This window comes from Homalodisca vitripennis, chromosome 3 (assembly GCF_021130785.1).
Source record: "Homalodisca vitripennis isolate AUS2020 chromosome 3, UT_GWSS_2.1, whole genome shotgun sequence".
Taxonomy (NCBI): domain Eukaryota; kingdom Metazoa; phylum Arthropoda; class Insecta; order Hemiptera; family Cicadellidae; genus Homalodisca; species Homalodisca vitripennis.
The window spans coordinates 194,511,739-194,529,494 of NC_060209.1; the positions used below are offsets into that span (position 1 = coordinate 194,511,739).

General features: G+C 34.2%; 1 protein-coding gene across 3 annotated transcripts; it reads left to right on the forward strand.

Annotated features, from left to right (window-relative positions):
• Positions 1–335: 335 nt before the first annotated feature.
• Positions 336–11,375, forward strand: LOC124357962 (glutathione S-transferase D5-like). Of its 3 annotated transcripts, none has more exons than XM_046810133.1 (6): positions 336–485; positions 3,647–3,791; positions 6,660–6,718; positions 8,394–8,532; positions 9,389–9,556; positions 10,597–11,375. In XM_046810133.1, exons 2-6 carry the CDS (start codon positions 3,651–3,653, stop codon positions 10,750–10,752), a joined length of 663 nt encoding a protein of 220 aa, XP_046666089.1. In that variant the 5' UTR covers positions 336–485; positions 3,647–3,650; the 3' UTR covers positions 10,753–11,375. The 3 variants fall into 3 exon arrangements, with proteins under 3 accessions (XP_046666089.1, XP_046666087.1, XP_046666088.1); XM_046810131.1 differs by lacking the exon at positions 10,597–11,375 and adding an exon at positions 10,194–10,363; XM_046810132.1 differs by lacking the exon at positions 10,597–11,375 and adding an exon at positions 10,194–10,363 and having other exon boundaries at positions 451–589.
• Positions 11,376–17,756: the final 6,381 nt, after the last annotated feature.

Here is a 17,756-nt window from a genome sequence, read left to right on the forward strand (position 1 = left end):
TACAGGCTGTAAAATGTATGTTTAAAATGTTAAAATGTTTTATCTGCTGCCGTTTATTTAGACTTTTCCTTAATTGAGAACCAAAATGCCTGTATTTTCATGTGGAGTGATAAAAAAAACCTTTGTGTATTCAGGGGAGTTATCTGAAACACTTATGAATTTAACAAAATATATTCTCCAAACCCAAAATCAATTGAACCACCTTACGCAGAGTAAAATGTTGATATTATAACAGATTAATACTTTTTAACTAATTTTTAAGTTATATTGGAGTAAAATACAGTAGGTATTATGTAAAGTACAAGTAACAATTACTTGACAAAACACAACTTGTAACTCATAATAATTGGCCATCACTTATCTGATGAAAGTGACTAGAAACTATTACTGATAACACTTAATTTGTATTGGCCGTATAAATCTTCATTCGATAATAACTGAAAATACTGGGTGTCATCAGTCGTCGAGTAATTCTTCCTAATCAGGTATGTTGCAGAATGTGTAAGTTTATGACAAACTTTTCAAAGCCTCAAGAAACTTCTATATCTACTTTCTAACAATTGTCAAGGAAAGCAAAAATTTGAACAAGGTAAATGTTGACACATGAAGCTCATACAGAATCTAATATGAACATATTAATGAACAAAACTGAAAAATCGGATTTAAAATTCATATTGAGTTAAAAAGGCCTTTGTCCTTTCTGGGGGCATATATTTTGGTTAGCCATTTTGAAAGTCACAAATGTTTCACTGAATGAGTAAGAAACAATTAACAACGTTAACAGTTAGGAGGAAAATTGACTGAACTAGATAACATCTGGTCCCCGATTTATTCCTCTTGGTCCTTAGAAGATAAAACGATCTTAGTGCTTTATATCATGGGTGGATTTATTGCACTGTGAGGAAAGGTGTTCTGCACACAATTTTGTAATACGTGAGAGTGAGATACATATTAAAAAAATCAATGTGAAACTTGAGTTTAGCTCCAGTTCACCTTCCTCTTAGTGCAGCATCTGGAATCTGATGCTGTCTCAGACTTGACTCTTGGAATCTGGAGTCATGTTCGCCTAAAGAGATCCAAAAAAGGTCGGTGATGAAAAAGCTCAGAATGAACTACCGGTGTTTATATTGTTTCAAAAAAATGCACTGTAATCGATGTGAGAATGTTTTCTCATTGTCTCATCAGGTACAGAATTGAGTACACTACGATGTTTTAGACACGATTCCTAAGCACGGTGGAGCAACCGAGTTTTCTAGACATAACGTAGGTATAATGGAACAGGTTGATTTAAAGTCAATGTTGAAGCTCAGCTCCAGATCTCTGATGTCGAAATTATGTAAAAAGTTCAATTTGAGCTTCATCGCCAACTTTTTTTGGATTTCTTCAGGGGAACACGACTGAGAGTCCAAGATTCAAGTCTGTGACAGCGTCAGATACCAGATGCTGCACTAAGAGGAAGGTAAGTGACGCTAAACTTAACATTCTCATTAAGACAATTCTTCCCGCCCTAGTTACATTATAAATTATAAGATCGGAACATAATCCTGTTACTGCAATCTTTTTCTAGAATCTATAATCATTTACCACAGAATGTATGAAAATAATCGAGTCTGCTGCTCTTTTATTAGATTAAAAGTCTATGATGTGCCCTTTTCTTCAAGTCATCTCTCCCATCAAACTATCCTCACTTGTTGAAAAACATTTTTTCTTTCAATAGACACAAACTTGGATCCCTATACCAAAACTAAAGTTTGTTATTTAGTCAATTGTATTTCTTTATAGAATAATAGACTACTTTGGATTTTGTATCTGAGACAACGTTGTGTATTATTCTACAACACAGTTCATACCTGTCCTGTAAGTAATTTGGTTGTTTTAAATAAATAATTACCGTGACTTCTTTTTTCAAAAACAATTCCTTTTATCAACATAGACGTTATAAATATGTATTCACTGTAGAAAGTATTCAGTCGACTTGAATATTGTAAAACTAAATCAAAAATCTGTTAATGAACATTTACCTGGTTATTACGTCAGCTGTTTGTTATAAAAACGAAGTAAAAAACTTAGTTGATTAGTTCATATATTTGGTGGCTAAATAAGAAAGAATTTTAATGTGAAACAGTTTGTTGAAATGTAGATCGAAAAGGTTCAATAATGTGTGTATTACAGTGTTGGCTGAGTGGACATGAAATTGGATGTATTGTTTCATATTACGCTTTGGTCATATGGAGACTAAATGAAGCAAACTGGGGGGGGGGGGGGCATTGGGGCTTTTAGATGCATCTGAAAATCATAGAAGTAACACTAAGGGCTACGGTGAAGATGTCTTCATCCAGTGGCATAACCAAGGGTGTGGATGAGTGGAATACAACCTCCCCCTCCCCAAAAAAGCCCTAAAATTAAAAAATTATTCATATAACAGCAATCCTACTCTTTTTTTTAATCCAACAGTTAAATGCTTTACTTTGAGTTAGGCCTATCTAATTTATTTAGCTAGGGAGTGACGATGGCCGAGTGGTCTAAGACGGTGGTAGCACAAGTTAAAATCCTGTCTGTGACCGTTGCAATTTTTATCAGCACCATCGACCTTGTACTGTATCGACTTTCCCCCTTATTCTGTTTGATGAGACCCTCGCACAGGCCAGTGGCCCATGAGGACGGGCAGATAAGGCTAAAAGGAAATTGGCCTCTCCTAAACGTCATTGTATCTACTACTGACCATTTATGAATGTAGAAGATGGGATGTAAATAAACCAGACATAGATCTACTAATCTTGCAAGGAGTATTAAGGATGATGATAGAATTGTAGGATATACATTCCCTTGAGAAGTCTGCAGTCCGGCCAGCTGTGGTAGTAGTGTCTGAGTTCCTGGACAGGGTACAGAGAACGCTAATCTCAGTCGGTATGAGAAACAATTTTCTCATTACTACAAATCTTTAACATCCTGCGGTCCAGATACAATATTATTTTGTATTTGTATTTTGTATTATTTTGTAGTTACTAATAGCACATGTTGGTCGATTAATTTAGAACCACTAGCTATGCAAATGAAGCCTTTTAAATTTAATTAAGGTTATAAGACATGTCAGTTATGTAATAAGCAACAAGGTGATTTATTAAAGGTCACTGATATCACTGGAAAAAGTCAAATAGACAGGGAAGCATTCTACATGGGGCCTTGTGTAGGCATGTTTGTAGTGTGGGCATAAATCAAGAGCATGGAACTAAGATAACACTGTGGGTCTAATGTAAATATCGAACCGCCAATTTCCATTGGGCACTAGAAATTAATGGCCACCATAAATGGAGGTAAAGGGGAAAGGATACAACTAGGAGGGGAAATGTATTATGAGAAAGACATTCATGGAATTGTTACCCAAAATATCATCCCGTATATTCTCCCAAGTTCTACATGTGGGATAAGTTTATCCATTACATGATGCTTTTCACCATCGTAGTTCTGGTGATCATATTCTACATAATGAATTTCATATGGTCTCCATATCTCTACTCGTGATTGCAAGACGAGACATGCCCTAACTTACCAAGAACACATCATTCTGAACCCTCGCACACATATTCCCCTCATATTTATGTAAAATATGAACTTGAGTGTGTCGGCAGGATGGTTTACTTTGCAGGAGAATGCCACTGGTTCTTCACTACCTCTCGCTCAGCCCCCCGGCCCGAACCGTGGACTTGGTGATCCATGCTCTGGGGCTAGCCGCTGAGTACAAGGTCGTGGATACACTCAATAAGGAGCAGTTTAAGCCAGAATTCCTCAAGGTTTGTGTTTGTACTCTTATTTCATCTGTTTCAATGGCAAATTCACCAAGAACCTCAAAAATACTGTTTACAATACTTTTGTGCAAAGGCACCTCCTTTTGTTACATCAACATGGTCTCTAAAATTACTTCTCCCTTCTGGGGAGAGTTTAATACTCGTAAGCGGACAACACTCGTTATTCGATTGCTGTTAACGAACAATTCGACACACTATCCCATTTCGATATGTAAAAATCACATACAATAAGAGTTATAAATAACTGTAACAAGAAGAATCTTGTATATTACAATTTTAAAAAACATAAATTTAACAATAACATTACCAAACTAACTATGGCCTAGACTTAGATATCAAAGAAACCTTACAATATTACAATTTGCCCAGCTTGATAGCAATGAGTAACAGCTTTTGTGAAATGGAGGAAAGAATTCTCCCCATCATCGGTTACCAGGAGCCAAATCCAGACGTTGAAGCCACTTAAACAGTCACTTGTGAGAAATATCTCACATATTTTCCTCATATTCATCGCCATTTTCAGTCTCAAAATATATTAGTTACTTCTTGCTGTTTATTGTTTACATTAAAATTACTATAACTAATAAGTTCAAATCATATGCAAAGTTAAATCAATCGTAATATAGAATTATTCCTACGGAAAACAATCGAACCATTCGATAATAGCAATTGAATAAAGGCCAGCTTATTAAAGTCTACCCTTACTGGGGACTTTTTATTATAAAAATTAAAATTAAAAAGCTAAGATCGCGCTCAACTGAAAAAATCTGGATACACGTGAAACTTACACAGTGAGTATAACTAAAATGTATTGCCTGTTTCTTTTCATCAGTCAATATATTTTGTTTTAAAATGAACAAAAACATGACAGAATAAATATATTTTATAGTTACAGTGTATTTTTTACTTAGCCGCAGTTGTGTTATACATTTGATACATTTCTTGGGTTTAGACATAAGATGTAATACCGTAGAATTGTTACTTCTTAACCGCAGTGTCACATTTTCACTATTGCCATCATTGTAAATATAGGTCGTGAGCCGTGGGTTTGATGTGGCGGTGGGAATCAGCTGTTCAGTTCACGGTCAAGGTCAAGGACACCACGCCTCAACTGCATTACTGATATGCCAATAGTAGGAGTTATTCAAGGTTATAACTCAAGGTTTATAGCATATAAACTGCACATAACCAGGGGTGTACCAACGGGGGACGAACGGGACCTGCCCCCCCCCCTAAGAACATTTTATTTCAAAATGATCGATCACCTAGTAGTCTATTTTATACAAAAATTTCATTTGTGTTGGAACTTTGAAATTAATCATAATCCAAACTTTATAACTAGTTAATTTACAAAACACACGTCACTGCACATATAATAATTCAATTTTGTTCAAAACCAATAACCAATTCCCAATATTTGAATTTCACGGCCTAGAAGCATCTACGAAAGTGAGGTTAGTTCTTGCTATTTCTTGCACTTTCAGTTACCGAGTATAAAATGGCCTCGTACTGATTTAGGATCATAAGTTTCAGAGTATTTCTAAAATGGTACAGGTCTAGGCTACATACCGCTAAACGAGACGAGTCCGAATACTTTGAACCAGGAATGGCGGGAAACAAGTAAAGTATCTATATTGTTGATATACCGGGTACTTGGGTGGGTCCGATAGGACGAATCCGCTAGGGCCGAATAGTGAAATCGTCCGCCAAGACAGAAAACAATACGTTCCTATAGCTCTGAAAATAATCCGCCAGGATCGAAAAGAGGACTTTTCGAGTACGTGATCAGTTGTCACAATAGGTCCCATGCGAGTTTGCCGAAGTATAGCAGTTCTGTACTGAGTTAATTTGTTGTCATTCTTTGTAAACAATACAAAACCTAAATAAACGGCAGCTATCAACGTAGGCCATGTCTTGTGACCGTAAATTTGCCCTAAATCAATGATTTACTATTCGATTGAAATAATTTAGTGTCTTTAGATTTGTGATAATACCCTCTAAAAACTGCAATACATGTAGTTCTTGAGAAAAACTGCTGGTTTTTAAGATATTCAAAGTTTAAAGCGTTTTTTATGGCCGCCATTTTGAAATTACTAAAGTTGATTTCATTATAGTTTTTTCGGTAACTGGCCTTGTTATCGTAAACATTTAAGCCAAATTTTGTATAATTCAATTTATTGGTTTTTGAGATATCAATTTTCTAATAAAAAAATACAGAGAGACAGACAGATGGGAAACTAAGCCTCAGAGAGCCATGTTCGTATGATGAAATATGTTTTTCTTGACCTGAGCAATAACGTGGGTATATTTTTGTCCAGAGAATTATGGGACATTCTGTATTTGACGATGTATAATGAGGGTTTTGGACCTGCAATGGCAGGTTTAAAATTAATTGCCTGTTTTAAAGCTGTTTTCAGATACTTACATTATTTACTATATTTAAATGATGACGACCTAATTTGGTGATACGCTCTTCTACAACCAAAGAGTTTTTGTCAACCAGTAATATCAGTTTTGATGGTTAAACACGGAATTATCCGAAAAATTGGTCTGAAACAGAAATGTAGCTTGACCACCAAGGTCCTTGGTACTAAGCCCCTTAGATTTATTTCATTAGCAAAACTTGAAAGACGTACTGTACGTCGGCAGGAAGAAATGTGCAACAAAGTTATGGAGGTTTTGATACTCTCACCATTCTCACGTTGAATGAACTTATTAAAATGTACTCACACCAATAATTTAACTGTACTTTGTGGCTATAACATATATGACAGTGATATTATTCCATTACCTAGATTTTGTGATAAAACTATCACGCTGATGTTTAAAATTGCAATTTGTTTCTTATTTTAGTTGAATCCTCTACATACCATTCCTGTCATTGTTGATGATGGATTTGTGCTCTGGGAAAGGTAATAACGTCTTTATGTCCTACTAATAAATAATTTGATCATTATTTCTATTTTGTGTCAAGCAGGATTTAATATAATATGATTGATCAAAACTGTTTTACTTCAATTGAGACTTTAACAAAACAACAGATTTAGCAAATTTATATTTCTGGTTATAACAGATTTTAATTGTAGATTAAAAGTTAGATAGTAACTTTGTCTTTTATATCAACATTACAGTACTAAACAAGCATTGCATACTTAAAATGTAGATTTAATGTATATTTTTCATTAAAATGTAAATTTTTTTTATCTCGATATCGTCTTACTCTATGCTAAACAGCCCTTGCAGAAAAGTTCGATAAAGATTACTATCAAGCTTACTCTATGCTTTCAAGACAATAAACGTAAACAAATTGAAAATTAGTGTTAAATAATTAAACAATGTACTGTCATAAAACTATGTTTAAACAGAACATCTGCTTACATTTAACAGGCTCTAGAAGTGAATCCAACCCTTTATCTATAAAAAAAAACTTAAATTCAAAATAAACGAGATAAACTAAAGAGATAAGATAGTTTTCTTTTAAGTTGGATCAAACAATGCACATCTATAATTAATTTTCTTTGAAATCGGTTCTGTTTTCTGAAATTAGTTTAACCCTCAGAACGTCCATCATATTTTGTGAAACGCACATGTTTTGTGAGGTTTTGCAGGCGCTCCTTATAAAATTTATAATAAACCTAAATATTAACTTAAATATAAAGTGTTATATACCACTTTTTTGTAAAGAACTGTGCTTTTAGACTATGTTTAGAAATTAAAATAACAGCAACCACGTGACTCACTTAACTTAACACAACTTGAGTATTCTGGTACAAAATGAGGATGTCATGCATATTACGCTGGTCAGTCAAGGGGGGAATTGAACCGCACCTCCAGTTGCTCAAGGAGGCCTCCGATTATGAGTGGCCGCTAGCTTGGTACCCAACAACTGTAGAAATCTCTGCATGGCCTGGTCTCGCAGTGGCTAACTGATACAGGGTCCAGACAACGCAACTATACTCCAATATCTACTCATAACTTCCTTAGATTTTCACAATATGGTACTAAACAAAAAGTTTAGATATTTAGAGTTACAGTAGAAAATAGGTTTGCTTTTTAAAACTTGACAGCTCTGCTATTGAATGTACCTGTGAATGTTGAATTTAGATCCAGTTCACATTTCTGGAATCTGAATCTGTCAGAGACTTGACTCCTGGAATCTGGAGTCATATGTTCCTGAAGAGATCCTAAAAGAGTTGGCGACGAAGAAGCTCAAAATGAATTATTTACATCGTTTTGACATCAGAGACACCTAGACTACAAAATATAGTGTGATTTAGGTGAAGAGGTATCTCATTGTTTCATCAGGTACACAGTTGAGTGCACTACGATATTTTATACATAATCTCTAAGCACGGTAGAGCAACTGACATTTCTACACTTAATATAGCTATGGTGCGAAGGGTTGATTCATTTTGAGCTTCTTTGTTGCCAACTTTGGATTTCTTCAGAAGAACATGACTCCAGATTCCAGGAGTCAAGTTTGTGATAGTTTCAGATTTAAGAGGATAGTCAACTGAGATAAACTCAACATTCACATTGAAACAACCCTTCCCTCCATAGCTACGTTACAATGTATCTGTTGTGCAGTCATGCCATCATAACTTACCTGGTCTCCAAGTACGGTAAGGACGATTCTCTCTACCCAAAGGACCTCAAGAAACGTGCTATTGTAGACCAGAGGCTTCACTATAGCAACGATGTCTTCTATGTCCTCAGGAGGATCACGGTGAGTGATGTAGTTGTAGATTTTCTTTTAGTCTCTTACAATCCACTTAATTTACATATTTGTATCACACAGCTTTGAATTCATCCAATACAAAGAGTATGAAAGAGTATAAGAGTATTAGTTATTTTTGAGTAACAGTTGTCATGAAAGTTGTATTTAAAATGTATCAAAAATTATTGTATCATTAAAAAAATAATTTTCTCAAGGTGTTTTACCTTATTTGAATTATGTTTCCATAATAAAACACTGACACAAATTTGTATGTGCAAATAAATAATAACTATGCTGAGTGTGAGGAAAACTAAGCAGAAAAAGCTATTTAAAGGCAAAGGTATTTCTGTTACGATTTTTTTTTTATTTCGCAATTAACAAGTGAATACTTCTGATAAAAACCAAGCAATAAATATGGTTAATGTACTTTTATTAACTGTCTGGTGTTTGCAATTATATTTTATAAAATTTCCACAGAAAACTCTTTATGAATGATTGAGAAGGTTAATATTTGTCTTCCAATGGTAACGTTAAACTAAAACAACTTTTCCAACACAATACATCTCTTCCTTGAGAAATAAACCTGAAACACAAGTTTAACTGTACAGAGAAACTAACATAACAAAATCAGCACAGAACACAAAACACTACACAACTAAAAACTCATAACTAAAAACCACATATGACACAAAAAATTATAGTGAGCACTTTACATAGCTGATTGTATACAAACTCATCAAAGAAAATATAGAAAAAAATCTAACCATGCCTCATTCTATTAAACACTTTTTTAGCATTAAAAATGCCAAATCTCCTTTATTTTACTGATAGTGTCTATAAGTTAAATAAAAATTAAATATTCCAGAGAAAAATATTACTGGGTCAACTGAAAGTGCTATCTGAAGATTACATCCACCGAGTGAGAGAGATCCAAATGAACATGGAGAAATTGTTGGAGGGCCACAAGTTCATGGCTGGGGACACCCTTACTGTGGCGGACTATAGTTACATCACTCTGGTCGACGTTCTAGAGGTAAACATGGCTAGAACTGTTTTGGGGGGTTTGTCATCTCCAGTATGGGAGATCTAGATGATCAAAGTCATCATGGAGAAATTTCTGGAGGGTCATGTGTTCATGGCTGGGGACACCCTTACTGTGGCGGACTATAGTTACATCACTCTGGTCGACGTTCTAGAGGTAAACATGGCTAGAACTGTTTTGGGGGGTTTGTCATCTCCAGTATGGGAGATCTAGATGATCAAAGTCATCATGGAGAAATTTCTGGAGGGTCATGTGTTCATGGCTGGGGACATTGTTACTTTGGTAGACAACAGCTACATTACTCTCATTCTGAAGGTAAACGTGGTTATGATAGTGGTGTTGTTTTTTTTCCCAATAGGGAAGGAGGTTTAGATAAATAGAAAAACTGATGGAGGGCCGGAACTCATCTCTAGGGACTCCTCTACTAAGGGGGACTACAGTAAATATCTCTGATAAACATTCTGAAACTAAATGTGGATGGTTGTGCAGTTTTTCCTAAGCACAGAGAAAATAAAATGTAATATACTATTGTTTTAAATGTTAGGTATATTTGTGATTTAAGGTGTACAAAAATAGTTATTTATTATACAAACAATAACATTTTATCATTATATGTCTACATTTTCAGGTTTTTCAGCCGATGGAAAACAGATTTCCTCACATAAAGGCTTGGGAAGCACGTTGCAAAGCTTCCATGAAAAGCTTTGACTATGTTAACAAAAAAGGTGCAGCGGAAATCATTGCAAAAATCAAAGATGGCTTGTCTTCAATGGAAAATATATTTGCTACTTAAATGCAGAGGATTTCTGATTGGATTTAAACCCTGATTCTCTTTCCGGCACTTGAGCTGTGATGAGTTTCAAAAACTCTGTAATCAATTGATTTAATAAATCCTCATGAACTTCATTGTTGGATTTAAAGCAAAACTTTAAAAATACTATAACAGGTCTTAAAACAAACTAAAGGCCTTTCTATTATGTTCTATTGTTGATTTTTAAAGTGTTGTGATTATCACCTTACCACACTTGCAGGAATTTTCACCAATGGAAGACAAGTTTCCACAGATCCAGGCTTGGGCATCACGATGTTACGCCACCATCAAGGACTTCGATCTCGTCAACAAGAAAGGAGCTAAGGAAATAATTTCCCAAATCAAGGAAGGATTGTCTTTGGTTGAACACTTTTGAATAGCTTGTTTTTTTAGGTTTATTGTTCGGGATAGACAAATTACGATAATTAAATCGCAGCTGACTCAAAATGACAACCAGCATATGCATAAAATACATAAAACTGTGAATAATTATATTGCATTTTTATTAGTAACTTACTCAGTGACTACTGCAATACCGATACCATTTGAAAAAATGAACAGTCAATTGAATTAGTTCCTATTTTCTAAACTTTTACATTGGTTAGTGTTTATTTTTGGTTTGAACCAACACTTTTAAATTGTACAACTCCACTTCAGAGTTATTAGTTTCTTACTTGACTTTCCCTCATGTATTTCTTCCTCTTGTCATGATACAACCGTTGAAACTTTTCTTTGAATTCATTGTTGTCAAAAACGTGAATATGTGTTAAAAATGTTTCCCTCTTCCTTTAGGCACACAGCCTGATTTGTTAGCCTCCCGTGTTATTTAATTAAGAGATCTTTATTCTAATTGTTATTTCACATTGATTAAGTTCAAAATTTTATTTTTCCATCTTTGATTCCGTCTGGACACTATACAGCATGTTAAAACTGTGTGGGTAAATATTTATGGATATTGTTGAATAGGTGAAAATAAACAAAACAGTTGTTCTAACACTATGGTTGGTTTTGTTTCATTTAGCATCTGTCTCAAGAACGTAGCCAGGAAAACATTTTGGGAGGGATCCAGACAACTGATATTTTTCCTGTAGTGGACAGAGAGTAAGGCCCCATTTTGTTGCTTAAAAAGTTCTTGACCCGTTTCTTTGTTGAGAACAATCAGCATTACATGTCAGTAATACTGAATTATTTAAATAATAATAATCGTTTACTAACAAAAGTCTGGGGGCGTACTGACCCTGGGCCCCTTGCTGCTACGTCCTTGGTCTGTCTGAATGTTTAATTAAAAATCATAACTCATAAACGGTTGTTAGGGTATTGTAGTAACAGAAACATAGATAAATAACAACTGTAACCTTTTCAATTAAGAAAGGTTGGCTGTTCTCGTACAACGAAAAAAAATCAACATTTCTGAAGTGCTTATGATGCAATTGAGTTGTGTGTGGAATGTAAATTAAAACTGAACGAACGTTTAATTAAAATGTTTTAGCTAAACTGTAAATCTAACATTAAATGTATAAGTACCAAAATTACATTTGTTTTATACCCAATCTAAAACATTTTTATTAAAAAAATCACTTTTACTAACACTTTAGCTATGGAAGTATAATAAGTGAGAGTCTCACGATCAGTGTTCATCATAATCTTTTTGTTATTACATCACTAAGGTTCAGAAAATGACACTTAGCTAACTGTTTTTAAACTAATCTCTTAAAACTCACCAGTTACACAGCCAAGCAGCCAATTTTTTTAAAATTCTCAGTGTGGAATGGAAAAATTGGTTAAGTTCCTTTTATCTGCTACAAAAACTTGAACCTTTTTCTAAACCACTAAATTACTGAAATAACAAGCAATTAGAAAAAAAAGTCTTTATGATTAACTGAACACGATTTAGAAGTAAACAGACAGACGCTTAATCTCCGGTCATCGTCCGAAGAGCGAAAATCATCCCTCGAGATAGTACCAGATTAAAAAAATTAATCTTGGATTGTTTCAATCCCGTCCCCCCACCAAACCAGCATGGCTGCCAATTAGTTTCTTCCTTACGTGAAATGCCTTTATCAATTTAATAAAAAACTGTGTTGAGTGCATAATGAAAATTGCTCTCAGTTTTTGGACTATATTGTGATTAAAATCCACCAATGATACAGATGGTAGCTTGTGCTATTTTGATATGAACTCAAATGGAGAAAATAGCAAGAAGTCAAAATAGACTGGACACTACGACATAGTGGCTGACAAAATTTACGCATCTAACTCTAAGATTTATTAACATATTGAATTAAAATTTTTGTAAGATTTTATATAAATTTGTATAACTGATATTTTTCCTGTAGTGGACAGAGAGTAAGGCCCCATTTTGTTGCTTAAAAAGTTCTTGACCCGTTTCTTTGTTGAGAACAATCAGCATTACATGTCAGTAATACTGAATTATTTAAATAATAATAATCGTTTACTAACAAAAGTCTGGGGCGTACTGACCCTGGGCCCCTTGCTGCTACGTCCTTGGTCTGTCTGAATGTTTAATTAAAAATCATAACTCATAAACGGTTGTTAGGGTATTGTAGTAACAGAAACATAGATAAATAACAACTGTAACCTTTTCAATTAAGAAAAGGTTGGCTGTTCTCGTACAACGAAAAAAAATCAACATTTCTGAAGTGCTTATGATGCAATTGAGTTGTGTGTGGAATGTAAATTAAAACTGAACGAACTTTAATTAAAATGTTTTAGCTAAACTGTAAATCTAACATTAAATATATAAGTACCAAAATTACATTTGTTTTATACCCAATCTAAAACATTTTTATTACAAAAATCACTTTTACTAACACTTTAGCTATGGAAGTATAACAAGTGAGAGTCTCACGATCAGTGTTCATCATAATCTTTTTGTTATTACATCACTAAGGTTCAGAAAATGACACTTAGCTAACTGTTTTTAAACTAATCTCTTAAAACTCACCAGTTACACAGCCAAGCAGCCAATTTTTTAAAATTCTCAGTGTGGAATGGAAAAATTGGTTAAGTTCCTTTTATCTGCTACAAAAACTTGAACCTTTTTCTAAACCACTAAATTACTGAAATAACAAGCAATTAGAAAAAAAAGTCTTTATGATTAACTGAACACGATTTAGAAGTAAACAGACAGACGCTTAATCTCCGGTCATCGTCCGAAGAGCGAAAATCATCCCTCGAGATAGTACCAGATTAAAAAAATTAATCTTGGATTGTTTCAATACCGTCCCCCCACCAAACCAGCATGGCTGCCAATTAGTTTCTTCCTTACGTGAAATGCCTTTATCAATTTAATAAAAAAACTGTGTTGAGTGCATAATGAAAATTGCTCTCAGTTTTTGGACTATATTGTGATTAAAATCCACCAATGATACAGATGGTAGCTTGTGCTATTTTGATATGAACTCAAATGGAGAAAATAGCAAGAAGTCAAAATAGACTGGACACTACGACATAGTGGCTGACAAAATTTACGCATCTAACTCTAAGATTTATTAACATATTTAATTAAAATTTTTGTAAGATTTTATATAAATTTGTATATAACTGATTGGTAATTTAAAATTTTAAAACTTAAGAATTAATTCATATTTAAAATTTCTTCAGTGACCTGTACATATCACGATTTTTGAAGAACTAATGGTCCCACTTGTTAAAATTTCAAATGTCCATGAACAAAGCATTTTCCCATCTAAACTAAAAAAATAGGTAAAATCTATCCAAAACTCAAACAAGGGGACCCCCAAAACATTAGCAACTATAGACCAATCTCTTTGCTCTCATCAGTCTCAAAACTCATAAAAAACATTATTATCACTAGAATTCCGGAGTATTTAAGAAGTAACAAATTACTAACTGACAAGCATCACAGTTTTGTCTCTGATAAATCCACTACTACTGCAATTATTAACCTTATTAAACTGATAATTGACAACATAGAAATTGGCAACACTGTAACTTCTCTACTCCTCGACCTTAGCAAGGTTTTGGACTGCCTAGGTCATGACCTCATACTGACTAGACACAATTGTGACCCAACAAAGAGCACTCTGGTGGTTTGCAAGCTACCTCAAGGGACAAAGTCAGACAGTGGAACTAAAGGAACAGTCAACGGGCTATTAATTATAGTTCAGTCTAAACTTATGCCAGCCAGGAGAGGGGTTCCAAAAGGCTCAGTCCTTGGACAAGTCTTATTCATAAAAGACTTCCCAGGACATGTAGGAGAATATTGTAAAATGCTTATGTACATGGATGCCACTATCTACTCACAGCTAATAAGGATACAAAGCAACTAGTAACAGACTTGTACATTGTCTTCAGTTTGGCCCTAAAATATACACTTAAAATGATCGTGTTCTCAATGATAATAAAACAAAACAAATATTTGGTAGTAAAAAGGCTCTTATAAGTGCTATACCTCCAAGCAGCTGACGATGTTAAACATCTAGGCATGAGAGCCTGAGCTGGAAAAGTCACCTACACAACATATGCCTTAAGTTTACCTCAGCTTAATTTGCACTGAAGAGAACTGAACAGACCAGTAGTCCTGAAACCACGAAAATTACATACCATGCACTTTTTGAAAGCCACTTACCTTACGGTATAACTGTCTGGGGTGGTTCTTTGGATAAAAAACTTTGTGTCCTAATTATGCAGAAGAAAGCACTACAGATAATGGCAGGGATAGGATCCAGAGAGAGCTAATCTTTGACTGGACTAGATGTCCATCTATTCTAACATACTTCTGACTCTGTAATATAACTCAAAGATATTGTTTAGTAAAGAATATTCTCTATAGTCTATTTTGAGTGCAGATAAGTTGAGACTGACACTGGTACAGATGATGGCTGGTGTATTACTTATTTTATTGTTTCTGGATATATCACAGCGAACAACATCCTTAACTGTTATCAAGATAATTAAGTTCACCGTGCAAATTTTTGAATAGAACGTAAGGGATTCAGTTTAAAGTTTAACTGTAGTATTACATGCTTTTGTAGACAAGCACTGAATATTACATTATGAAGACAACAGGATCTCATTAAATATTTGCACTTATTCATTGATACAAATAATCAGTTACACACAGTTGTTATTAACCTTTTTCCTTTTGGGACACACATTTTATGATGTGGATGAGTTTTTTGGGATTAATCATGAATTAAACAATTATAGTTGACCTTAGGAAGTTCTTTTATCTTTTAATTAATTAATTGATTTGTTTTAATTGATTTTTTATTTTTTTAATGTATTGGTTGTTTTAAAGATCTGAAAAAAACTAGAGGATTGCATTGCTCTTAACATCGAAGTGTACAATGTTGTGTTTTCAATGTGACAATTTATGTAATCTTTACCAGTAATAAATGAGTATCATTGAGTATCATCGAACCTGAGGAAGAGATGAAATTACAATCTTGAAACTTAGTGTTTCTGATTTTTTATATCACTCAACAATGACAAAAAAATCCTGATACTTCACAATTCTTCCATCGGCAGAAATAAACATTAATATACAGGGTGAATAAAATTTCAAAACAACCTGTCTATTTTTTTCTAAAGTTTATATAAGGTGATATGCTTTGGGTAGTGGTGCTATGTGGAAAAGAAGTTTCATTTGATAATTTTGAACATTTTTGTGCCCCCCCACGAATGCGGGATTTTGGAGGCAACTCAAAAATTTTAAATATTAACCCCTCTCAAGTCACCCTTCATTTTGAAGAGCATAAACAAACTTAAATAAAGTTGAAAACCAGAGATCACTATTTCTTTCCAATTCAAAATAATACATCGTCAAAATTTTAATGAATTCTTTAATGTCTTTAAAGAAATGTTCTTTAAAATTTTAATTTTAATGTCTTTACTCTTCATTACTTTCCTTTCCTCTTCATCGTTTACTCTAAAACGTGAGAGAGGAGCTTACCTTACCCTTGGCTCACTGCCAAATAGTAGAAGAAGATAGTAATAGAAAAGAGTAGAATAAAAACACTTCTGTATTGAAGTGAAATTAGGACCACATGGTCCTTTTTTACATTTAACCTCTGAAACAAACAGTAATCTTAATAGTAAAAAAGTCTTATCTAACAAAACTTGACTAACACAACTATAATCTATGGAATTACTATTCCATTCACACAGTCACAGTGCTTGTAGTATGAATAATTGTCATAGAGTAGCCCCACCACCCTCCACGATCATCCATCCAGGTATCTTTGACTCAGTTCCGCCACAAATTGTTGGCTCACAATTTGTTTAACAGAATCTGTTAAGGAGTTCCATAATCTACAGGCAGTGACGGTGAAGGATCGTTTATAGGTTATGGTTCTGTGTATTGGAATTCTGAGACTTAGTGCACCAGACCGAGTTTAGAAGGGCTTCAGTTTGAACATTTGATTTGACTTTGCAACGTGTTGAGTTGTTAAAAATATTTTTCTGATAAAACCGGTTATTACTTTGGATGGGAAAGAGATAGCAGTCTTCGGTTTTCATCATTCTTTAAGTTTTTATGCTCTTCAAAATGAGGTGTCACTTGAGGGGAGTTAAAATTTAAAATTTTTGAGTTGCCCCCAAAATCCCGCATTTTAGACGACAAAATAATATTCAGCATCATCAAATGAAACTTCCTTTCCACAGTGCACCACTGCCCAAAGGATATCTCCTTATATAAACTTTACAAAAAGTATAAGGGGAGTCCTGACTTTTTATTCACCATGTATATGTCGCCCATTGTAAACGAAGTAATGAATATACAGTGTGAATTAAAAGTATGGAGACACTCTGTTTAATTTTTGATGGATAAAGATGGAGGGATGGAACTTGGGACATCTTTCTAGGAAATAGGAGTGAACTGTTTAGTCACTCTTACAACTTTGACCATTTCTCCGAAATGGGATTTTGGGGGGTGGCTCAACATTTTTAAATGTAAAGACCCATGAAGTGACACCTCATTTGAAAGGTCATTATAAAAGAAGAAGAACAGTGGAAACTAGAGCTTTCTATCTGAACCCAGTACAAAATGGCAGCTCATTGAAATTAATTAAGTTAAAAACATTGATGGATCCTGTTCAACCTTCAATGGACAAAGATAGAAAAATGAAACTCAGGACATCCCTCTAGGAAACAAAAGCTAACCATTTTCCCAAAATTCACTTTTTGAGGGGCAGTTTAACATTTTTAAATGTAAAGTTACAGTAGTAAAAAAAAAACTGCTTTTTTATTACATTAAGCAATAAAACGGCGAAAACTTGCTAACCTGTGTTTTTTTTATATCAGATGTCCAAACTGTTGTCCCAGGACAGTTTGACAATGTCCAAGCCTGTTGTAGAAACTTGGGGAAATGGGCAAAGTTGTAGTTCACCTCTCCTT

Bases quoted from the DNA above. Each gene is read 5' to 3' on its own strand.
- LOC124357962 (XM_046810131.1), top strand. From the start codon at position 3,651: ATGCCACTGGTTCTTCACTACCTCTCGCTCAGCCCCCCGGCCCGAACC. The intron at 8,533-9,388 runs GTGAGTGATGTA...TAAATATTCCAG, and splicing joins ATGTCCTCAGGAGGATCACG to AGAAAAATATTACTGGGTCA. The intron at 9,557-10,193 runs GTAAACATGGCT...CTACATTTTCAG, and splicing joins CTCTGGTCGACGTTCTAGAG to GTTTTTCAGCCGATGGAAAA.